At 35.2% G+C, this 24,365-nt stretch overlaps 2 protein-coding genes across 3 annotated transcripts; one reads left to right on the forward strand and one right to left on the reverse strand.

Annotated features, from left to right (window-relative positions):
- Positions 1-1,525: 1,525 nt before the first annotated feature.
- Positions 1,526-11,745, forward strand: LOC117916388 (isovaleryl-CoA dehydrogenase, mitochondrial). The gene is made up of 15 exons (XM_034832355.1): positions 1,526-1,694; positions 3,162-3,245; positions 3,335-3,392; positions 4,018-4,142; positions 4,228-4,272; positions 7,032-7,080; positions 7,209-7,318; positions 8,332-8,408; positions 8,846-8,896; positions 8,987-9,051; positions 9,769-9,923; positions 10,025-10,065; positions 10,154-10,208; positions 10,691-10,747; positions 11,323-11,745. The coding sequence occupies exons 1-15, from the start codon at positions 1,596-1,598 to the stop codon at positions 11,467-11,469; spliced, it is 1,218 nt and encodes a 405-aa protein (XP_034688246.1). The 5' UTR covers positions 1,526-1,595; the 3' UTR covers positions 11,470-11,745.
- A 391-nt stretch (positions 11,746-12,136) lies between these two features.
- LOC117916386 (auxin response factor 4) lies at positions 12,137-21,003 on the reverse strand. Of its 2 annotated transcripts, XM_034832353.1 has the most exons (12): positions 20,149-20,997; positions 19,918-19,974; positions 19,478-19,663; positions 19,292-19,376; positions 19,122-19,212; positions 18,607-18,771; positions 15,137-15,256; positions 14,964-15,039; positions 14,064-14,226; positions 13,249-13,982; positions 12,974-13,164; positions 12,137-12,615 (listed from the first exon to the last, which is right to left on the reverse strand). In XM_034832353.1, exons 1-12 carry the CDS (start codon positions 20,491-20,493, stop codon positions 12,432-12,434), a joined length of 2,397 nt encoding a protein of 798 aa, XP_034688244.1. In that variant the 5' UTR covers positions 20,494-20,997; the 3' UTR covers positions 12,137-12,431. The 2 variants fall into 2 exon arrangements, with proteins under 2 accessions (XP_034688244.1, XP_034688245.1); XM_034832354.1 differs by lacking the exon at positions 12,137-12,615 and having other exon boundaries at positions 13,030-13,164; positions 13,269-13,982; positions 20,149-21,003.
- Between the last annotated feature and the right edge of the window lie 3,362 nt (positions 21,004-24,365).

The raw sequence follows: 24,365 nt of genomic DNA on the forward strand, positions 1-24,365 counted from the left end.
TATGTGAGCAAATTTTTTGAAAATCAACTGAATTCCTTAAAGGAAGGTAGCCTTGTACAGTTAGTATATTTACCTTGTACACTTAATGTACATATCTTGTACACCTGCACAAATTCTATAGACTTATAATGCAATGTGTGTATATGGGTAGGTTAACCATGTTTCCATTATCATGACTCAAGGAAAATGGGAAAAATTGAACCCAATTTATGTTCATAATCATCTTTAGTGGGGTAGGTAATTGAATGAACATGTACAATGTAAAAAAAAATGCATAGAATGAGCGTGTCATCAAGAAATGTGTTTGTGGAATGCCCCCATCCTTAACAAAGGGAAATGAGTGAGTAAGTTTTTGAAATATCAGTTGAATTCCTTGAAGGAAGGTAGCTTTGTACACTTTTGTATAGTTATTACATTTACCTAGTATACTTAGTGTAAATACCTTGTACACCTGTACAAATTTCATAGATCTAGAATGTAATGTGTGCATATGAATAAGTTAACCATGTTTTCGTTGTTTTGGGTCAAGGAAAAAGGGAAAAATCGAAACCAATTTATGTTGATATTTATCATTAATAGGGTGGGTAATCGAATGAGCATGTATGATGTCAAAAAAATGCATGAGATAAGGGTGTCATCAAACAATGTATATGTGGAATGTCCCCCATTTTAGGCAAAGGGAAATGAGCAAGCGAGTTTTTGAAATTTAGGTGAATTATTTCAAGGAATATAGTCTTGTACATCTTTGTACATTTACCGTGTACACTTAGTGTAAATATCTTATACACTTTATTTGAATTAGATATTTAAAATAAAAACTTTTTATCCATCATTTTTCTCTCTTTTTCCTTTTCTTATTTCGATAAATTTTCAATTAATTCAAATCATTAAAAAAAAAATCCTTTATAGATAAATTTGCAATATTTTATATAACTTATTACCAAAAGTCATGTTCAAAACATTATTAAAATAAGGAAGGAAAAAAATTAAAAGAAAATTTAAACTTATTATTTTAGAAAAGTAAAAAAAAAAAACTTTAAAATGTTTTTTAGTATAAAAGAAAAGAAAATAGTGAATATGTTTATTTTAAATAGTATTTTAATCATTAAATTATTTACTTTTAAAATGTAAAAAAATAATTTTTATTCATTTAAATTAACATGTTTTAAAAAAAGTATTTTTCAAAATAGTTTTGGAAACATTAATTTAATTTTTTGATTTATAATTTAAAAATAAAAAAATAATGTTGATTTTAGATTATTTATAAAAGAGTTTAAAAAAATAATGAAAAATCCAAAATGGGAGAATGGGTTGGAGTTGGCACGTGAAGAGTGGTTGAATAAAGGCAAAAATAATTGGTCCTACAAATACCACGAGATAATTTTAAAAACACAATTCTCCCGGATAAGTGCGGACTGCTGAGTCTGCCAAGTTGCCAACTCATCCAACCTCCTAAAGATTTTGGTATAAATTATGATCAGCCAGCCACGTGGGTTTCTTAAAGGACGTGCAGTAGACCTTTTTTCTTCTCTTATTCTATTTCTGGCTCACTCCTGAGCCAAGGCTGTTCCTTCCTCGGAAGAGAAAAAGCAGAGATGATGCTGAGGGTGTTTTCAGCGAGGTCTCTGTTCAGAAAGGACAGGCTTCGTGCTGCTTTCTCCACAGCTCTGCTCTTCGACGATACTCAGATACAAGTCTCTCTCCCTCTCTTATATGTCTATTTGATTTTGGTGTTTCGTCGACGTATTTTTGTTTCTGCCTATGGAGGATTCAATGGTTTTTTAAGGTTGGCGGTGATTTTTGTACTACTTACTGATTTAAGAGACTGGTGGAGGAGGTTGGACGATGGTTGAATCTTTTCTTGTTTTGTTGAATTTGGAATGATCTTACTGGATGTTCTCAGCATCCTTTATTTAGATTAAATGTTTCATTAGATTAGCTCAAGAAATGGCCTTTTTTTTGTCTTTATGTGAAGTATTTCCGCTCAATTTGTCAATCAATTAACAATCGGAGAAGATAAAATTTCAACAGGGAATCTAAATTCTAAATTTCTAATGATCCATTTCCTTGATGGAAATGGAAGAGGTTTAGAAGGTAAGTATTCTGGCATAGGTCTAAAGCTCTCCCTGAGAGTCGAGGATTTCAAGCCGGAAAACCTATGTTGATCCATCTGATCCTATAAACTCGTGATTTAGTAAGGTGCAGGAGTGCTTTGCATCCATAGAGGAGGCTCATCCATAATTGGGAAGCGGAATGTGGGTGCTTGACTGGATGCTCCTTATTTGATCTTGGCTTGCTTAATTGCATTCATGAATTTTTTGTTTGATTTTTCGGGCTTACTTAGATGATCTTCTCTGATGGACTAACGCAGAGTATGGGTTCAAAAAGGTTTTGTTGGTTTGATGTAACTATTGACTCAATTATGAGCACTGACTGTCCTGTTGAACCCCAGATAATCATCTCTGATGAACTAACACAGAGAATGTATCGAGTTCTGGAACTTTTGTTTTATTTTCTTTGTTAATGTATATATTGGATTCTATATGGAATATTTCTTTATGTTTATTGCGATCCATAATTGCAGTATTTTATCACTGGCAACACATATTGGTAACTTTTTAGCTCAGTTTATGTGAGCTGGTGTTCTTTATGTGTCATCCTCTTCTTTTGGATCAGAATCTTTATTGCTTTTCTTAAGACTTCCTTGTCACAACATTTTTAGTGGATGTCAACATTTGTATTGGTCATCTTAGCTACAGTGAACACATTTGTATTGGGCTGAATCCTATTGTATTGAGAAACCTATCTTAGTAATATAAGAAACTTTTTCTTGTGGGAATCTCCCAGTTGATAGTCAAACTGGTCTGTTATCCTTGATAAATATTTTTAGTGTGGTTGTGTACTTAGTTCTTGATTAGGGTTGTGGTTGTAGGTTGCTTCTTTGTCCCTTCACACTCACATACTCCCAGTGTACTGTGTTTGCATTTTTTGATTGATGCCTTTATCCTCATACACACACACGCACACACACACACACATAATTTTTTATGGGGATGCTTGTTCTTTTATTCTTTGAAAACCATTTTTTTGCAGTTACTTATTTTCTAGTGAGTGAAATGGCTTTGCGCGTTTCCTAACAGTTTTTGTTGCAAACATGACAGTTTAAAGAAAGCATTGCACAGTTTGCACAAGAAAACATTGCTCCTCATGCATCAAGAATAGATAGAACAAATTATTTCCCAGAGGTTGTGGAGGCAGATTTCTTTATTTAATTTCTTACAAGCCTTTGTACTACTTAATTACAAATTAACATTGTTTCATATTCTGTTGCCAGGAGGTTAACTTGTGGAAACTCATGGGGGATTTTAACCTACATGGAATTACTGCCCCAGGTAGACAGGTCATGATTTAAGTGAAGGGGCTTATTTTGAAGTTCTATTCCCCTAGGTGTTTCCATTGCCTTGACTTTAGAAATTTGTGTTGCTCTTGGTAGAAAACTTAAAACATTCTTTAACAAATATTTATTTGTGCAAGCAGTTCCTAAGAGGATAAAAGATACTAGCTGATTACTTGGTTTGAATGGTAGATGTGGTATATGGGAAGCTTGTTTAGAAGGCAATTAAATGGAGAAGAGGGAGAGAGAGTGAGAGAAAAATATCTATACAGGATTAAATTTGCATCACATCATCTATTGAAATGGCTGAGGTTTCCAAAAGGATAGGAATGAAGCAGTTCTCAGTCCTTCAAAGAATGTGGTCTCTTGTGATAATGCTTATTATGAATTTTTTTCTATGAATTCTCTCTTTTAGCACTAGAGTAACTTGGCTATATTTGTTCTTTATAAATTCAATTGCATGAAGTATTGTTAATTTCCTAGGGATTTCCTTCCATGAAACATCAACTATTTTGCAGAAGTACTAAACATTTTTTGGTGATCCTTCAAAATGTTTAATGCATTTTGATTATATACCTCCCTTTATCTGTTTCTTCAAAATTTAACCCATGGTTATTTTCTAGAGGAATATGGTGGACTTGGGCTTGGTTATTTATATCACTGCATAGCAATGGAAGAAATTAGTCGTGCCTCGGGATCAGTTGCACTGTCATATGGTGCCCATTCAAATCTATGCATTAACCAGTTGGTAAATGAAAGATTTCATGCTTGAGTTGTGGTAATATTTATTGCTTCAATCTAACAGGTTTAACATAGTTTTAATGCTTTTGTAGGTGAGAAATGGGAACCCTGCTCAGAAACAGAAGTACTTGCCAAAGGTTTTATTTCCTTCATTTTCCTCATTAGGTTTTTTGTTGTGTTGTTGTTGTTGTTGTTGTGTGTGTGTGTATGTGGTGTTTGTGTGGTTATGCCTGTTTGCAGATAGAATATTGTGGCCAACTTATTCGTTTGCCCCCATAAACACTAGTTATTTTTCTCAGCAGATGCCTTATCATTCACAATGTGCATTGCTCCATATGTGTTATAATATGTAGTGTCTTAGGTTCTTATTTGTTCAAGAACTGATGTATGCTCATTTGGTTCAGCTGTTTTGGCTGCAACTGAAGTATAAGTTGATTTTGCTACAGTTTACTGTGAATAAAAACATTATAAACTATCTAATTAAGTAATTGTCTAGGTTGTGAAGCAATTAGTACAGCAGATGAAGGTAGTGTACGGAAATCTTAGTTATTTTAAATCTTCTTTTGGGGGAGTTCTGTTTGTTTGCTAACATGACCATGTGCAGGTGGATCTTTATTCCAATGGAAACTGGCCTCATAAGTTACATGATTTATGCTAGCATTATACTCCTGCATGAGGAATTGGTAAATCTTTTCAAGGAAGAAAAAATAGGTGGTTTATGAGATGCAGTACAAAAGTAAAATAGATCTATGGTTCATGGGCCGTGTCAGCTACCTCAGCTAAAAATCTTATTGAGGGAGTAGCTGTTTAACTCAAAAGAGCCATCAAATTTAACAAAACAATTGTGGTTGACATTGCCCAAAATTGTTGTTTTACTTGATAGGCTAAGCATCTTGAGGTGGATAGATAGATTTCATGAAGGAGAAGCTGACTGATGAATTAATTTGTATTCACTTGGTAAAAACTACAGGGCTACTGGCTGTTGCAAAAATTATAACCTAAGGGGTGACAAGTAAAAGCTTCTGTACCATGTTAGGCAAGCAGGGCATATGTGATATCTTTGCATCAGATTGAGGGAAAGTTTTGAATTCTTTTATGTTCTAAGGGGAATCATGTAGGGCATATATGATGGTTTTGCATCAGATTGATGTTAAGTGTTGAATTGTTTTATGTTCTAAGTGGAATCATGTTGTTAAGGTTATCTAATTTTTTTTTGGGTTACCCTCAAGTTACACAATAATACATCAGATGAGAACCCCATTGCTCTCTCATTCACTCTTGTTGTTCCTCTCCTCTTCCTTTATTCTCATTGCCATTTTCTTCATCTCACTAAATTCTTAAAGTTCCCTGCATTTGAGGTCATATCTGAGGCATGTTCTGTATACATAAATTTCTATGGAATTAAAATAACCTTGAAAATCCTTGCATTGAATCATTCTTGATTGATTTTGAGATCAACATAGCTTTCTTGTTGGTTTCTTTATTTTTTGTTATAGAATAATATCTTTCAACGATGTTGGTAAATGAGGGCTTAAACTTTCAACAACCCTTTTCACATAGCTTTGACTACTTGCAAGGGCTTTGTATACAAAATATGCAAATTCTTTTTCTATCCCATATGTGTGGCATTGACGTGTGAGCAACCTTCAGTGGTAGGAAGTTAAAATGCTCATAGGTGAGAAGTTGTGGAATTACGAATTTGTAGAATTACCATGTTTTAGGGTAAAAACTTGCAGCTTTTCATACTTTCAACCTTCAGTGGTAGGAAGTTAAAAAGTTCATAGGTGAGAAGTTGTGGAATTACAAATTTGTAGAATTACCATGTTTTAGGGTAAAAACTTGCAGTTTTTCATAGTTGCTGGCAGCAGCAAAAGTAACACATGTTTGAAGGTTAATTATTATCTTTTGGAAGTGGAGTCTTCATTTTAGGAGTGAGCAATGTGGTGAATCTGTTGGGAGCTGAGGTCTCCTATTCAGTTTTCTCTGTCTAACCAGATAATCTTATTTTTGAATTTAAATTGCCTGATAGTTCCTTTTCCTATGTATTATTTTGTTTGTTTGTGTGTGTGTGTTTAATATAAATTTATGACTAGTCTGTCTCTATCATTATTTTTTGCTTTTCTTTGGTTAAAAGGGAGGGAAAGGAGGTGGATGATCCAAGTCTATAATTGTTAATTGAGGTCAGGTCATAGGTTTCTTTTTCTCTTGGTTCAAAAGAAAAGGAGGAATGTAAAAGAAGGGAGGGGACACGGATGGTGTGGACAGGCTGATTAAACATGTTTCTAAATTCTATATATAAACATACACACACACATATACATGTATACAATATGGCTGTGAAGTCTAATTTGAAAAAGAAAAGAGAAAAATGAAAAAGACTGAGCGAAAAACAGTAAGATGAAATAGATATCTGCCATGTAGACTGGTCAACAATATAACTCAAACACCATAGATGTGGTACACATCCACTTGATGAGTCCAATCTGGGGTATGTTTAAATATGTAATCATCATAAACTAATATGGAGCAATTTGTTGACATTTTTTGTACCTGTAAAACTTCTTTTGCCTTTTTAGACAACCTTAAATAGAATAATAGAATTTAGAAATCTTTGAAATCTAAGTGAATCAAATTTTGCTCAGGAGATCTGCTGGGTCTGACTAATGCAATCCATTCCCTTCTTTTCTTTTCTCCAATGATCTACTTGTTGTAGATATGTTTTAAAAAGATTTGATTGTGTCACACTAATTACTGCTAATAATATCTCTCTGTCCATGGATGTGGTAGATAAATGCTCTAGAATCATCCATCTGATATTGGTCAAGATTATTTTTCTTAATTATCCTTTATCTGAGTGTTCTTTGTACTAATGAAGTATATCTGTCATGTTTTAAAGCTCATCAGTGGGGAGCATGTAGGAGCTCTTGCAATGAGTGAACCCAATGGTAATTTATGTGAACTGCTTAGTATATGTCTCGTATTCATAAAGACACTTGGCATTGAGCTGGCACTTGTTGGGTTTTGGCTTGGCTTGGTTGTGCAATTTGGCTGAACTCTTCTGTGTTTTGTTCAGCTGGCTCTGATGTTGTTAGTATGAAGTGTAAAGCTGATCGTGTTGATGGGGGTTATATTTTAAATGGAAACAAGATGTGGTGCACCAATGGTCCAATTGCTCAGACACTGGTATCTTCATTAGTATTGCTTTACTTACTTTTAAGTGCAGCTTTGATTACTTTATTTTTCTCAAGACATATGCACACAATTTAACTCTATAGTGGAATTGTGCTTGATATGATCTACAATTGTATGGTTTCAAAAAGGTGATGTTCACAGCTAATGTTATAAACTTCTAAAGCAAATATACTGAGAATCTACATGCGGAAACAAAACCCACCAAAGTCAATGACCATCTTTTGGAATTAAAGTCAGACAACAAACACTCGGAGATCTTGAAATAGTTTATGGTTTCAAATCATCTGCATGAATGTGGAAGGAGTTGCAGTTCTGTCTTGTAACTGGTCGCTAGGGAATATCCTAATGTACATGGAGAGAATAGGAAACTTGATCCATGATGTTCATGTACAATCACAAAAATTGCCCTTGATGGAGTACATGTTCTCGACTGTTGACCCCACGGATAGCAGCACATATGAATTAATAATAGTGATGCCAGTAATTGTCATGAAGAGTTTATCTTATCCTTCATAATTCCACTGAGATGGAACCTTCTATAATGTAGTTTGAGCAATTGAAATGACTGTTGGTGCAAAATATCCATCCTTGTATGAGATGATGAAGCAGCAAGGTTGAATGATTTGGATGTATATTTGATTGAATCGCTAAATACATGCTTTAACAAACATTGCTTAAAGGATTACCATGTATGCATTTATCAGAGAATTAATTAATTTTGCTTCTGGTATTCTGAATTTCAAGTTAGTGATCTATTTTGTTACATGGGGTGGAACTGATGTTGTTTGGATTCTCAGCTTCCATTCTGTATTTGTTGTTATTTAATTAACTATTGAAGCAAAAGAGAATTCTTCATTTCATGAGCAGCATTCCTCCTTCCTCTTTGTGGCCATATAAAATTCTCTCTCATATAAGAAAGCAGTAGCTATACACTAAGCTGATTTTTCCGTGATTTGTAAAATTCTCTTTTGTTTGTTAGAACTGATATATTGAACTGGGTTCAGGTTGTTTATGCGAAAACGGATATTACAGCTCATTCAAAAGGAATTACAGCATTTATCATCGAGAAGGGAATGCCTGGGTACTTGCACCAATTCTGGTTTGTTTATCTTCTAACATAATTGTGAGAAAAAAAAAAAAAAATGACAAGGGGGTACCTGATATCCCTGATGCCTATCAACTTGAATGATAAAAATAAACTAGAAAGAAACTGGTACAAGAACATGTAGACACCATGTGGCAATGAAATCACTGAATTTTGTGTCAGTTGACAGCAGACCCATCCTTTAGAACAATATTATATTTTTTTTGTTTTGTTTTGTTTCTAAAGATTCTTTTGAAGTGCTATTATAAAATGATATGTTTTTATATTAATGTGGTGTCCAAATACTTCTTAGATGTTTGTTGAATTGATCAAATTGCAGTCTGATTGCAGTTATATTAGTGAAAGACAAAAGCAAGGAGGTTAACAGTCAAGGACATGATACTTTTTTTTTATTTTTTTTTATGACAATGCAGATTCAGTACTGCTCAGAAATTAGACAAACTTGGGATGCGAGGAAGTGACACGTAAGCCTCATTACTACAACATGCTCCCCCTTTTTTCTCTCTTTTCTGAAACTGGAGAGGATATGATAATTTTCATTAACAAAATTGCAGGTGTGAGCTTGTCTTTGAGAATTGCTTTGTTCCAGAAGAAAATGTTATTGGGCAGGAAGGGAAAGGTACTGGCAGTGACATAATCTTTATCTTTTCTTTTATTCATGTATTATTGATTTTATTTTTTATGAAAGCAGACCATATAAATGATGTTGGAAGTCTCTTTATATGACTAATGATACGTAGCTTGATCAGAACCTGATTGCTTCCAGTTTGCAATGCTTGGGCAAAGCAGTCAGGTCCACTGCAAAATGCTGTTTATACGCACAGATTGTTGAAAGCTGTCTTCTGAATTTTTTGTGTTACTTTTACTGGAAACCATAAAGAATCTGGTTTTGGCTGCAGTATTCTACAGCATTCCTTGTTATAAAATTATTTTGGTTTAAATATCAGAAATCTCCTGAGGTTTTAGAAATGTCACATATCTCCCAGTGTCACCTTAAGCAGTTGAAATGATTATTTTGCTCCTGATTTAACTCTATTTGAATTTGTAGCAAATGTGTTTTTTAACTTGGAGAGAGAGAGAGAGAGAGAGAGTTTTTTCTCCTTGACTGCTTTAATTGACAAATATCATAAGAGGAAGTTAGATCCTGCTGATATCAAAATGCCAGGGAAGACGGTATTTATCAGAAATTTTAGGAGTGTTCTTTCTAAAATATATTTACATAATATGTCAGTATTATGAGCATTTATCACAGCTTATATGATTGTAATTTATTATAAATGAACTTCTTTTCTTTTTTCTTCTTCTAATATTGACATTGTTGTCCTTTTTCTTTCAGGAGTTTACGTAATGATGTCAGGGCTAGATTTGGAAAGGCTTGTTTTGGCAGCTGGGCCCCTTGGTCTTATGCAGGCATGTATAGATGTAGTTCTTCCCTATGTTCGGCAGAGAGAACAGTTTGGCCGTCCAATTGGAGAATTTCAGTTTATACAGGTCCATAATTAGTAATCATGCAAGTTTTCTATCTAATGTTGTTATTCGATACCTGTGTTGAAGTTTCAGCTCTTACACTGTTAGTTGACCTGAAAATACAGGGGAAACTTGCTGACATGTATACTTCTTTACAGTCATCAAGGTAAGGGACTCAGATTTTGTAATGCACTATTCTTTCTTTTCTCAAATTTTCATGGCCTAGCAGTTAATTATCCTCATTTTCTTTCCAGATCATATGTGTATTCTGTTGCGAGGAATTGTGAGAACGGAAAAATTGACCCAAAGGATTGTTCTGGATATCTTATTCTTCAGCTTATTATTTGTGTGCTTTCTGTTCTTCAAAGTGAAATATTTCCTCTCTATTTGATGTTATTAAATTGATCATGGAATCTGAAAAGGTCAGCTAATGATGGGGATTTTTCCATCAGTTCCAAGCATTAAAGCTGTTGTCATGGGCACTACCTTTCACTTCTAATAGATTTTTTTTCCTAACTAGGTATCTATAATCTATTAGTAATCACTAATAACTCTCATGCTGCCCATGCAAATTAGGTAAATCTAATGCAGTAGTCTAACATTATGAAGTTTTGTTTATATGATTCATGTGCTACAGATAGACTGGTTAGCATGACGTACTAATTTGCCATTCATTTGTGTTATTATGATTGTGATCAATTGTGAAGAATTCTAATGAAAAATGCATGTTCCTACGTAGCTACGGAGGATGCAGGAACTTGAACACACAATAACTTGTTCTAATTTTTCAGGATTGTGCTGGAGTAATACTTTGTGCAGCTGAAAGAGCCACCCAAGTTGCTTTGCAGGTGAGATAGTGCTGTAATATGATTGCTGAATTCAGTTCACTATGTATATAATATGCCTATGATTTTGTAATTTTCTTCATTTCTTCTTTTTCCCCTTGTTGGGCATTCAATTTGAACCTCCTACATCCCCACCCACCCCTTGCCTCGTCGTCTCTGAATTCTGTTCATTGATGCATATATCATGCTTCTCTCAGAGCTTGTTAAATCTTTGTTTTAAGTCAGACATAAAAATAATCAACTCCTTAGTGCTTTAATTCTAACTAAAAGTAAGATATGTGAATCATTTTCCATCATTTAGCTCTATCCAGAAACATTCATGGTCTTTATGAATTTGTCCCTAAAGGTGTAATGAAAAGCCTGCACGACTGTGGACAGCTCCACAAATTGCTGTGTCCTGCCACTGTCCCAGGCCATATTTCTTGAATGCCTTAGCTGGAGAAATAAATTTTAGGACTGTAGTTCCAGATTTGTCTAAAACGTAACCAACTATCATAGAGTTTCAAGTACAATATACGGATTCTGCAATTATATAGTTGTCAAATGTATGATTTAGGAGTTTATATTCAATTTTGCAGGCAATTCAATGTTTAGGTGGCAATGGGTATGTGAACGAGTACCCAACTGGTCGTCTTCTTCGAGATGCCAAACTGTATGAAATTGGGGCAGGGACAAGTGAGATTAGAAGAATGATTATTGGTCGGGAGCTCTTTAAGGAACAGTGAGAAGTTGCTTTCTTTTGGGATTGCGTGGCTGAAAGCTTGAAACATCCATGCTCCATTCAGTTTTAACCTGCTGATCCCCACTGCTGCAGCAGCCATTGATTTCACTTCTGCAACATGACTTCCTTACCCAGCAACATGTTCTCTCAATACAAGAAATGAAAAATAAATAGCGATCTATTGTTGTAAAAGTTGGTTTGAACTAGAGAGGAACCACAAAAGTTGCAGAAATAAATCATAGACATTATTCTTGGCAATATCATTTGCATTTGAGGCTAAGTGCTTTATAATTGTAGATTATGAGAAATAGAATTGCCAGTCATTAATGATCCATCCAACCAGTAAGGTTATACTGGGTATATCCAGTTTGATGTTAGAAACAATTCAGTGGAAAGAACCAAATCAGTTAGGGTTGCATGACTAGTTTACAAATCGTAGCACAAAGCTTGCAGGCTATAACAAAGACAGAAGATGGGTGATAATATGGGAGTTCCAAATAGAACTCAACCAATAGTTGATTTATTCAAAGTGGCTCGCAACAGGCAACAGGAGTTAAAGATCCAGTGGTAGAAGCCATAGAAAATTTTCTGCAAAGATGGAACTTCAAGCTTAACCTTATATCTTGATTTTGATGATAGCTTTACACCCATGCCCAATTTGATTCCGTAGGAAAATAAAATCTTGGAATCTCATATTAAGGTTAAGGGTTAATAGGGGCCGTAACAGTAAGAGTGCAAGATCTTCTATCTTGCCCGCAACCTTTCAGCAATCCAATGGACACTCAAGCTTTTTATTTAGGTTTCTAAGACCATGTCACACTATCTTAACAACTTCCAAACAATTACAGTTTGTCAATATGTTCTATTCAGAAAGACAGCTGCCAAACTTAGTAATCTGAATAAAGATTAAGTAAATATGTTTGTGCATACCAACAAGGCAAACATAATACTAGACACTCTGGAGTTTCAGATCCTAATCACTGTTGGAGAACTATCTGGCTGGCCCACCGACGAAGACTTGGACACATCCAGTATCACTGGAGCTTCTTCCAAGCAACTTTGTGTATCATCACTGATAATCCCAATGGTCATCTTCTCCACTTCTTCTTGGGTGTATATATGAATCTTGGAGACGACGTTACAGAATTCACTGTCCAACAAGAAACAAATATGAGAACACTCAGCACATTCCATATCATCACCCTAAGGCATTAATATAAGAAAAAGTTTGGGGTTGGTGGCAATAAGTTATAAGCAGCTACCTCCTCTTTTTCTTATGAATTTTGTTATACATTATATTACTGTTGACTTGAAAGAAACAGGTTACTTTTATTCACATAGCAACACAAATGTACCTATCAAGTTAAAATTCAATTGAGCAGGTTTTCTCTGGTGCCAAAAATAATATGAAAAATAAAGGTGCTTGAGTTGCATGCCAGATCATTGATACAACCAATAAAATGACAAATGCAATGACCGGAAAACAGAGCAAGGTATAAGACACTTACTGCCATGGATCATCCCCAACAACCATCATGTCATTCTCACTATCAGTATACAAGATCTGCCAACCTTTGTCAGGATCTCGTAAAAGGCCTTCCATACCAAACAAACGCTCTAGTTCACTAAACAGGTCACCATAACCATTCAGTCTTGAGAGATCAATGGCTCGTCCCACTAAGTTGCCTTGCTTGTGAACCTTCACTCAATTTATGTAATGTCAATGGGACAAGAAATCAAGAGAAGCAAATTGGAACCCAACTATGCTCTTATTACAGCTTACCTTAGTACAACTCCTCTTACCAGAATTTTGTGAGTTTGGAGGAGTTTCTCCAGTCAAGGAAAACCCGAACAGTTTACAGCCAGCTGCAGTTCCACTAAAAGTGTCATCTTTCTGATGTTGCAGATTGGTCTCTAAATTGGGAGGAGCAGATATATTTTCCGGAGGCTTTGGTTCATTTGGTATGTTTGGCTTTCTAACTTCAGTGCCGATAACCCCACTCCGGATAGAAGATGGATTGAATGGAACGTTTTCTCTTGGGAAATTACTTGCATAAGAAAGCATTACGGGATCTTGGCCACCTTTGTAGATGTCATTGTAAGGAAAATACATGTTTCTGATGCCTTCTGAAGCTAGTGGGTAGAAATTGGGCTTTGGTTTCTGATACATATTGAATAAGTTGCAACCAAGACTGGGTTTTCCCCAAGAACCAAGATTGAAATCAGATTTTCCAGCCAGGGATCTCAAAGGGCCTATTTCTTGACCTTGCAAGACCTTTGGGAATCTATCAGATTCCAAAAAGCCTGTGTAAGTGGTGGGCGGAGCCCTCATAAACTCGCAAAAATTAGCCTTTTCTATTCCAGTTGAAGCGAGGCTTGGATTTTGCATCTCAAAATCCAGCGAACGGTTTACCTTATCACATCCATAGAGGGGTGATACAAAACCTACATTTTCTTGACCTTGCAAGACCTTAGAGGATCTTATAGACTCCTCAAAGTCCAAAAACCCACCCCCTCCTGCAAGAAAGTTTGAAATTTAGAACTGCTCAAAATTAAAGACTGTGAGTGGTATGCTAACTTTGCTATAAAAATCTGTACCATTGATAGGGTTGTTGGGTGGGGTTGCCTGCAGACTGGTCCGCAGTTTCTTCAGCCTTGGGGAAGACTGGATGCTCAAGGGTGGAAGAGAAACAGAAGGATCAATTTCCCATGGAGAAACTCGTTCTTGAGGATCACTAACAATATCGTCATCCCATCGGACCTGTTGGATGTGATGACAGAGGGTTCATATCAAGAAGACACCAAGACATTGTCATGTAAGACAACTTTTTTCAGCAATTTATTAAACATGAAAATAAAGGGGCACAAAAAAAAAAAAAAAAAAAAGAATTATGCATAGATAGTGTTGAATGCAATGGGTAGAATGCCAACACATGCAGTCCAGCAAGAGGAAATCTCCCACAAAATGCTTTCATCTGAGTGCTCAAAACATTCATTACATCAAGAGTGGATCCTAGACAGAAAGTGAATTAAGGAAGGAAAAGTACAAAGATTGTGAGATTAAAAAACTAGATGTGAAAGGGGTTCATTGATTAGTTGGCTTCATAAAAATGAGCTTGATGTTTATCAATCAACTTGTGTTGTTGTATTCAGGGAATAATTATGGTTATGAGAGAGTTTAAGGTTTTCAATCTTCATTTTGAAAAGGTTGATCAGCCACAATGTCAAGGCTATTCAGGAATATATATACAAAGGAAACATGCACAACCATTATTCTGGGGAATAAAGATATACTCTGCTAACATAATGGAAGAAAGAAGAGTGATATATCGATATGTAAAAACTCATGGAAGATGAAATATGCAGCAGATAAGCAGGGATGGTATACATCAAGAAAAATGGAAAACAGGATCATCCTAGTGAAACCTGATTGCAAGAAGTTAAAGATCATTATGATACAGAAGTTCAGATCATCTAAAGTGAAAGAACAAAGCGCACCATCAAGCATCTCCATTTTGAGTTGGGCCATCTATATGGATCCAAGTCACCAATTCCAGTTACTACACCACTAGACCTGCAAGTGAGCACAAACTCGATTTAATTCTCAGAAGAAAATCATTATTATGGAAAAAAATGTCTCAATCTTGTTAAATAATCAAATTATATGAGACCTTCTTTCTGGTGAATCATCCATTTCATATCTCATTTTGAATCTTGTCCCGATAGATATTGGATTTGTGATGCTTTTTACATACTTTTGGTAGGGAATGACGAACTCTGCATGACTTGCCCTGCATTTCAGCATTTATGAACAAGTTACAAAATATTATTATCTACAATACAGGTTTGACCAAGCATGCGAACAAAACTTCCAAGAACAAGTGACAACAAGTTCATTAATGTCCAGTACGATCTGCATAAAAGCTACCACCCTCATAACATATAAAAAGTGCCAGAACATTTGGGACCAGAGAAATGTAAAAGGTTGGTGTAATGGACTTCTGTATAGATACATGATGATTGGTTCAATGCAGAAAGGCCTATAAGGGAGCTCATTACTGTGTTGTGTCAAACAGACTTATGGTCTACAATGCTATAATTGATGAACAACTTAGTCATTAATAGTTTTCTGGCTTGGTTAATTTGGCTCTCAATATTCACAATGTTTTTAGGTAAGCCCGAGAAAAAATGTGGTCTTATGGTAGAATGCAGTTTAACCTGGGATTAAGAATCTTTCTTAAAGATCATTCAATATTCCAGTCTTTCCTTGTTACTTATCCACATAATCCCTTACAGAGACCTAAAATTACTAAAGCTCAATAAACCGAAACCCGCTAAACTATATAACATGTGAGGTCCTGTAAAATATTAAAATTCCTAAATAATTAATTATAACAATGAGTAACCAAGTCCAAGTAAGCCATGCAATACTACAACCATACACCCTACTCCACCCAACAACCTGGCATGTTATATTGCCTTGGCATACACTAGTGGTAAAAGGAGTCAAAACAAGTGCATATAAATAAATTATGTCAAATTAAATAGCTAAAGTTATATTAAGCATACGACCCTTCTATTTCTAACTTGACTTCTGGAAGGGTTCTTCCAAAATCAAATTAATTTTTTTTGAACATTTTATTTAACACCAAAGATCTGGTAATTGATGCAAGGCTAATAAGAAAACTTCAACGTTTTGTAGATTGTGAATCTCAGGCAACATTTTCAGGAAGAATTTGTTAACTTGGTTACCATCTTGCAGCATATTCAAGTGTGTTTGTTTGTTAAAAACTTTAAGAGCCTAGAAAGGATAATATCAACCATTTCCAAACAGCTAGAATTGTTCATGTTTCTTACCTAAAATAATGTATAGTTCAATAGGATCTAAGAACCCTATTTAGAAACCACAACAGATCCTATAAAAGCTCTCAATATTCATTCGTCAAAGTATGACAACCCTTAAGAGATCTTATGAATATCCTTTCTTTTTTTTTTGATAGGTGATCTTATGAATATTCTAATGAAATGAAATGCAGAAGTGGTGATACCCTCAAATGGAATTTCTAGAGTCAAGTTATTATCTGTTCTCCATTTTGGTTTTTAATTCTCACAGCAGCTTAAGTAATGAGAGAACATAGCCAAGAATTCTATTTGTTATATTCCATGCCAAGTCAAAAGTCAACAATTATGACTAAAGGCGGTATCTGCAAACTACTTTTGATATGATTAGAGGAGATATCTACAAACTACTTTTGATATGACTAGAGGCAATATCTACAAACTACTTTTGATTTAAGACATGCCCCCTTATGTTCATGTTCCTACTCTCTCTCTCTCTCTCTCTCTCTCTCTCTCATCGATAGCTAACACCCTCAAAGGAACATCAACAGTCAAATTATTATCTATTCTCCATTTTGGTTTTCAATTCTCACAGCAGCCCAAGTAATGAGAGAAAACACAGCCAAGAATATTAGTTTTCTATATTCTATGTCAAGTCATTGACTAGGACTAGAGGCAATATCTGCAAGGTCGGTTTGATTTAAGACATATTCCCTTAGTTTTGTGATCCTAAATTAGAAGAAAACCCACTTTCACCCCAAATGATGGGTGCTATCATCTTGGCAATGTTTTGGTGTCAGTGCACATGTAGCTTTTACTTTGCAGGGAGGAAAAAGAATGAAAAGAAGGGGCATTCAGTTCAAGGGCTTAAAAACTTTCTTTTCTTTGTAATTTTTGGGTGTGGTCTAAGTTGTTTATAACTTCAAGTCCTCATTCCACTGTAGACTTTGTGGACTGGTTGGGTCTGGGTTGGGGGGGTTTGTTTTTTGTTGTCCTTCTCTATTTTTTTGTGGCGCCTATAGACAATCTTTGTATACTTCTTGTGTATTTTGGGATACTCTTTTGGCGTTTCTCTTTTACAATATTCTCCTTTTTACCCATAAAAAAAATATATAAAATATATTTTGCATATATTCTACACTTTGTTTCCATAAGCATGTTCAGAGAAATTCTGGTTGTTCTTTCCTAAGCATCTATTTAGAGTTTCTATTAAAAGTTTCTTAGTTTAAAATTTTCTAATTTTTAGGTTAGAGGTTTTGCTAACTGTACTTCTACAAAAGCAAGAAATGTGAAAATAACAATTCAATGAATTAGACTTCTCTTCAGATTTTGCACTTTTTAATGGTCACTCTTACTTTTTCCTTTAGGTCTAAAACAGATTTTTGAAGCTTTTAATGGTGAGACTTATCATTTTCCTTTTTAGGTGGGACTCTCGGAAAGCCTTAGTGAGATCTATCCCTCTTGTCTTCTGCTCCTTTTCTTCTTCTTTATTTTTCTTTATTTATTTCTGTAAACACCATTAAAACACAGCCAGCCCTCCCTTAATCTAATTTTATTCATAAACCTGTACTTCCATAAGCCCTAACTTCACTTTTAACCCCTCCATCTTAACAGTGAAATCCCTAAAGTCCCTTCCTGTCCAAAAATTCCAGCAAGCTATTCTGAGAAATCCATCCCATAAACCACTTTAAAAGTCTTTTCAACCCTTATTCAATTTGTAAACCACAGTTCCATCTTTTCCTTAAACCCTTAAAAGTCTGAGTTCTGACTCCCCGTTCTTTGATTGCACTCAGCAACTTTGAATGCTGTGCTACATCGCTGTTCCTTTTTTCTTTTCAGTTTTCTTTATTTTTCCTCCCCAAGGTAAGTTAAGATTGGACCTACAAACCATATTGAGGTCTGTCTTCGCTTTGTAAAACAGAGCTCCTTTCATTAGAAGAAAACCTCCAATAAGCTAAAGGCTTTAAAAACCCACTAATACCAATACTAATTAAGTCAAAAAGGTATCATCATGCCTATAACTTCCCATGCAAGTCATCATCACTAACCATTTGGAGTTGGCTGCAAGTATATGACAAAGGTGTATGTGAAAAAGGTGGATGCTTAGTTGTTTACTTGATACTAATTTTAGTTGATTTACCAACTATAGTCATATTTTTTATTGGTTTCATTTACAACAGCTACTTGAGAGCATTTTTAGTCATTTTAATCAATAGGAATTTAGTATTATAAGATTGCAACTCAAAGTATTCCTATGCAATTCATTCCATTAATGAAGAAAGCAGATGGAGGCCATTAATACCTTGGGCTGTAAAAAACGTGGAACATGCTCTTGGTGGCTACTGCATTAGCTGCCAGGGAAAGAACGTTGGGATATGAATTCTGGTTACCAATGATTGACTCAGGAAGACCATTTCTTGGTCGAACAGCCCTCCTAATTCCCAATCGCAGCTCTCCGCCTTCACCTCTACAAATATCATAGAAAATTAGAGAGCTCCAATTTTGCTAAGTATAGGATTTGAAATTACTTTTCTTCTCTAGTAGCAATTGAAATGAGTGTATTTTTTATCATCCCAAGATCATTTTTAGGATTTTAGGACAGAAAGAGTTTTCAGTTTTCTTTTTAATTACCATTCTTTTGTGATGACAAGTCCATTCCTGGTACTACCTATTTTTGAGTAGCTTAACAAATCAGTTTGAGTAAAAAAAAGAAAAGGATGGATATGTGGTTTCAACTCTTATGGGAACAGAATGGGACAATTTCATCACCAAGTGGTGCCCAAACACCCCTTTCAAATTGTTATTAAACATTTATACCTCAAAAAGAGCACTGCATCCCCTGAAACAAGATTCTTTTGGCTTACAAAAATACTCCAACCTGTAGTAAGCAGATGTCGCCTTGGCTGACCTGTAAAATTAAATATTATGTTCTTCCATTTTTTTTTTTCAAACAATTGAACAGCACTGCAGAATTCTAACAAAGTTACCTCTATAAATATGCCGGAATCTCCACTCCACTCCATGTAGGTCCTTAGCCACAAGCTCTTGAGAGGGTCTTTGCTGTTTGTAGTCCTGTAATAGAGGAAATGCCACCAAGTGTATGAGAAACTACAATTAAAGCTAATAACTTATCTACCTAAGAACAGGGGAAAAAGAAAGCAAGAAAATCAAACCAATGGTGGGAAACAGTCTTCAGCAGCTCTACGAGGAACAGAGAATCCACCATGGGTGCTAGTGTCAGAAGCTGTAAGAGTTTTGCAAAACATGTGGGGGGTTGATTTTGTTGGTGATCCTCCACCCCCCTCCTCATCTACCCCTAGTCCTTCAAGCTCTTTGCCCTCTAAATTTATGCCTGCCAACTACACAATTATCCAGAAGTGTTATCTTCTGGAGATGAATATGGGCTGCCTCTCGGATTAAAAAAATATTCTAACAATGAAATTCAACCCAAACCAAAAAGAAGACTGAAAGTTAGCTTAGAATAAACCAAGGACATCCCTTCCCCCAGCACACAAACACAAGGTACAGTTTTTGTAAGCATACACAGCCAGAAGTTGCTCAAAACCAAGATGAACAAAGCCAAACGGTCAAATTGTCAAATGGGAAATCGTACCTCTGGTTGAGGAAGCAAAGTGACCTGTGTATAGACCTCATCATTCTCCTTATTAGCCTGTTTCAAGAGAATAAAAACATCAAAATCAAATTAATTCTCCTTATTATCCTGTTTCAAAAGCAAATTCAATTATGGACCACAAAGGAAGAGGTGGGAGGTAAAAATGGGGGAATTTAGTAGGAAGAAAAAACACAAGCATTTCGATCAAAAAGGAAGAGGCCCAGTACTCACGAGAAGTTGAACATTCACAACCCTGCAGAAGATCTGGGGTGGGAGATCAAAGGTAGAAATGTCCATGGGTGGAAAAGGAGAGGACGAGGCAGCTTGTTCCAAGTGACCTTGTGGGAAATAAACAACCACATTCCCTTTCTTGGGGAGGGAGGTGAGACGGCCAGCACAAACATGCCAAAGCTCCAAATAGATTGAAGAAGAGTCAGGAGAAGCAGAGGAGTTAGACGCAGAGGAAGAAGAAGATGAAGAAGACAAGCAACAAACACAACTGGCCTTATCACAATCCCCATTACAGAAAGCATGCTTCTCCACCTCAGTCACTGCATGGTTCAGATCAATTTCCATGAAACCCAGTATGGTTCCAAGTATGGCTCAACAGAAGTACAGCCAACCAACGAACCCACCAACAAAATAGCAAAAAACAAACAAAAAAGGAGTGGGGGATGAGTGATGAGAGCAATCAAGTGGCTATCAAGGGCACCTAGAAAGCAAAAACCATAGAGAAAATGGAAATGAAGGTCAAATCATGGGAAGAAAGAGATATATAAGTGTGGGAGGGGGAAATTAATAGAAAAGAGGAAGAAAGTCATGTTTGGAGGGATACCCAGAAGGCTAAAAGATGATAGGAAAAGAAAGGGTATCAAAAAATAAGAAGAAAATCAAAGTATGATTCCTCCCCCATTTGCAGTACTGAGACGGGGGAGCAGAAGCAGCAGCAGACATAGACAATTGCATAGGAAGCACAGAAACAAAAGGCAAAAAAAGCCAATGTGGTAATGGCTTTTTGGACTTAGACTCTTAGAGAGTATAAGAGAGAGAGATAGTGTATATGTGTGTTGGGTGGGGGGGACAGGCTAAGACAGTACAGAACCCACACTCCCCCACCCCCACCCTCATCCCTTCCTTTGCTTTCCCTTCCTTTCCTTTTATCTTTTTCTTTTTATTAGTAATATTTTTCACTGTTGCCTCTCAGGCCCCTCCACCCAGACAAAAGGGGGGTTTTCATTCAATGCAACATCAGCCCCATCTCCCTTTTCCTTTTTTCCTTTCCTTCCCTTTTCCCCCCCTCCCCTTCTTCTCAATTTTCCCATCTCCCAAACAAAACAAGTTAACAACCACTTCATACAAAGCCACCCAATTTTGCCGTTTACAACTTACAAAAAGAGGAAAACTTTTCAATTTTAATCACCATAACATAATCCCGTTTTCATTGAACGGAAATGGGTAAATGGAGGCTCAGAGGAGACAGTGGCAGAGAGGTGCATTAATAAAAGAGAAAAAGAAAAAAAAATAAATTGTAAGAGATAGAGAGGAGAGAGTAAAGAGAGCCGAGAGACAGAGAGCAGAGAGAGAGGGGAAGGGAGAGTTGTCAATGTAATTGGACCCTCAGAGTTTGGCAGCAACTATCGTGGGCGTGTTAGTTGTTAGGACTCAGTGACTCAGCCCACCTCCCCCCCACCCTTCTCTCTCTCTCTCTCTCTTTCTTTTACATCTCTTGTCTCGTCATTCCTTCTCTCCTCTTTCCCCACTCCCCCCTCGTCTCCTTCTCTGCTTAAACCCTTCTTTTCTCTTTAATCTTAACCAGTTTTTCAAAAACGCTCTGATACAAAGCAGACGTTAAAAAAAAATCAGTAACTAAAGGGAAGGTAGATTTGATTCGAAGGTGGAGCGCGTGGAGGGTGTGAAGGCAGAAAGTGATGCAATGGGTGGCCTGCGCCTTTGGCGCTGCTGAGGTGGACCCACCACATACATTCCCCTCTCTCTCTCTCTCTCTCTCTGTATCTCACGCCTTGGGAGTCTCGACTCCAATTGACCTGACAGTTCGCTGTAAATTACAACAAATGCCACTGCCTGTTTGCTTTATTCGTTTGATTGCGGCATTGTGCGGTTGCGGCCTGCCTTGGAAGCGCACGAGCATTCAAATAAAGCTGTTTCCCTCCCTCCCTACTCCCCCTTCCATTTTCCCTATTTCCACCAACATATTTTCCCTTTTTCATTTTATTTTATTTAAATTTAATCCACCTTTTTAACTTCCTTTCCGCTCCAATATTTAGAAAGTCAGCAATTTGGGAAATGAATTAAGGAAGGATTAAATGAGATTAATCGGAGGATTAGGAATTAATGACATACCCCCCACCAATAGTAAATGAGAGGCATGCCATTAAATGATTAAAAGCCCATGCTTCCAATGAATTTTCACTCCATCCCTTTCCAACTTGCTTGGGCCTCCCCTACCGGGTGCGGCCCATTATGGTTAATGCAAAAAATGCTTGGTTGAAAATGGGAAAGGGCATAGCAACCCGACTGTGTTTGGTAGTGATTTTAAAAAATATTTTTATTTTTTTTAATATTTAAAAAATAAAAATTTTCAAATATTAGAAATATAAAAAACGTTTTTTTTAGAACAATACCAAATGCATTATACGTTTAGTGTTGATTTTAGAAGTGTTTTTAACCATTTCAACGAACTTTGGATCAAAACAGTGCTTTTATAGGAAAAAAATAAATTTAATTATTTTATCAAACTTATATTTAAAATGATCCTCTTATTATCACATAAGAGTCATATCTTTAAAAAAATTTAAGTTGAAGTCTCAATTGTCAATTAAAATTTTAGTTAAAAAAATAAAACCTCAATTATCAATTACAATTTCATTTTTTAACCTAAAATTTCAATTATTAGTTGACACGTTAACTAAAAAATAAAACATAAAAAAAATTGATGCTTTCTTTTTTAACCCAACTCTCAATTGATAATTTAGACTTTATTTTTTTATTGAAGCCTTAATTATTAAGGCTTCATTTTCGTGGGACGATGATCAGCAATCAAGTGACGAAAAAGATGTCACATTGAATATTAATTTTAAAAGAGGCATATTTTTGTGGCCAAATAGGTCATTTTGACCAAAAATTCTCTTTTCAACGCTTAAATTTTTTTATCATTTTTAAAAAATTAAAAATATTTTCTAAAAGCATTATCAAACACACGTCAATTTCTATCCACAAAATTTAAAATCTATATATTTAGTTGGATGATTTAACAAAAGTTTTGGATTGGGCATGTGAAATTGTAGTTGGATGATATAGGTTGAAGAGGATTGTGATGGACAATTACTGAAAAGTCATTCAATTTTGTAATAAAGTTGAGATGGTCCATGGGGGGAACAAATTGGAAAGGGAGGGCCAACTTTGTCTTTTGATTTTTTTTCTTTTGTATATATATTTGTTTTATGGAGATGCGGATTGTACAAGAAGGGTGCAAACTGCAAAGCAGGTTTTGTTTTTGTATATTTGTATTTGGAATTTTGTCGACTCTTTTTAGTTTCACTCCCACTCCCAGTGCCCACATCCCCCACCCATATACTCTTCTTCAATTCCTAACCGCCAAACAGGCCGCGACGGTCGGCTATCTAACTCCATGTTTTCATATGGGACTTCCTTCATCAATGGAGGCAGGGAGGGAGTACTTCATGAGAAATGAGGAAAAACACTGTATTAATGGAAGGCATTCCTGCTTTGCTTCCTATGAATTTATGTGTTGGGGTGATAATAGAGAATAGCTGGTCACAACTATTTTTTAAAACGGTTTTTCAGAAAATAGAAATAGAAAAATACTTTTGAAAACACAATGTTATTAGAAAATATTTTTTTTAATTATATTATATTATTTTTACTTATTTTTTAAGAAGATTATATTAAAAATAATTATACAAATATAAAGAATGATTAAAAATTAAATATTATACATCAAAATTGTTTTTAAAACATATCTAAAAATATAAAAAATAAAACACTATTTATAAAAGTTATTTTTAAAATATTTCTAAAAATATAAAAAACATATTAACTCTTAAACAAACTTTTATTTTACAAAATATTAAGTCTTATTTGATAACTGTTTTCTAAAACAGTTCTGAAAAATGGTTTTTAAAAATTGTTTTATAATGTTTTGTAGAATAAAAATTTATTAGAAACCTGAAATGTTTTTAATTAACTTGTTTTTAAAATTTTTGAATATGTTTTAAAAATAATTTTTATATTCAATACTTTATTTTTAATCATTTTACGTGTTTGTATAATTATTTATTAAAACAACACTAAAAAATAAGTGAAAATAACATAAAACAATTAAAACATGTTATCCAAAAATGCTTTATTTTTTGTTCTTAAGAACAAAAAACAAAAAATAGTTTCCAAGATGTTTTCTTGTTTTTTGG

The sequence above is a fragment of the Vitis riparia genome, chromosome 6 (genome assembly GCF_004353265.1).
Source record: "Vitis riparia cultivar Riparia Gloire de Montpellier isolate 1030 chromosome 6, EGFV_Vit.rip_1.0, whole genome shotgun sequence".
Classification (NCBI taxonomy): Eukaryota; Viridiplantae; Streptophyta; class Magnoliopsida; order Vitales; family Vitaceae; genus Vitis; species Vitis riparia.

Bases quoted from the DNA above. Each gene is read 5' to 3' on its own strand.
- LOC117916388 (XM_034832355.1), top strand. From the start codon at position 1,596: ATGATGCTGAGGGTGTTTTCAGCGAGGTCTCTGTTCAGAAAGGACAGG. The intron at 1,695-3,161 runs GTCTCTCTCCCT...CAAACATGACAG, and splicing joins TCGACGATACTCAGATACAA to TTTAAAGAAAGCATTGCACA. The intron at 10,748-11,322 runs GTGAGATAGTGC...TCAATTTTGCAG, and splicing joins CCACCCAAGTTGCTTTGCAG to GCAATTCAATGTTTAGGTGG.
- LOC117916386 (XM_034832353.1), bottom strand. From the start codon at position 20,493: ATGGAAATTGATCTGAACCATGCAGTGACTGAGGTGGAGAAGCATGCT. The intron at 18,772-19,121 runs GTATAAATGTTT...TGATATTTGTAG, and splicing joins GATGCAGTGCTCTTTTTGAG to AGGTGAAGGCGGAGAGCTGC. The intron at 14,227-14,963 runs GTGCGCTTTGTT...CACATCCAACAG, and splicing joins CAAAATGGAGATGCTTGATG to GTCCGATGGGATGACGATAT.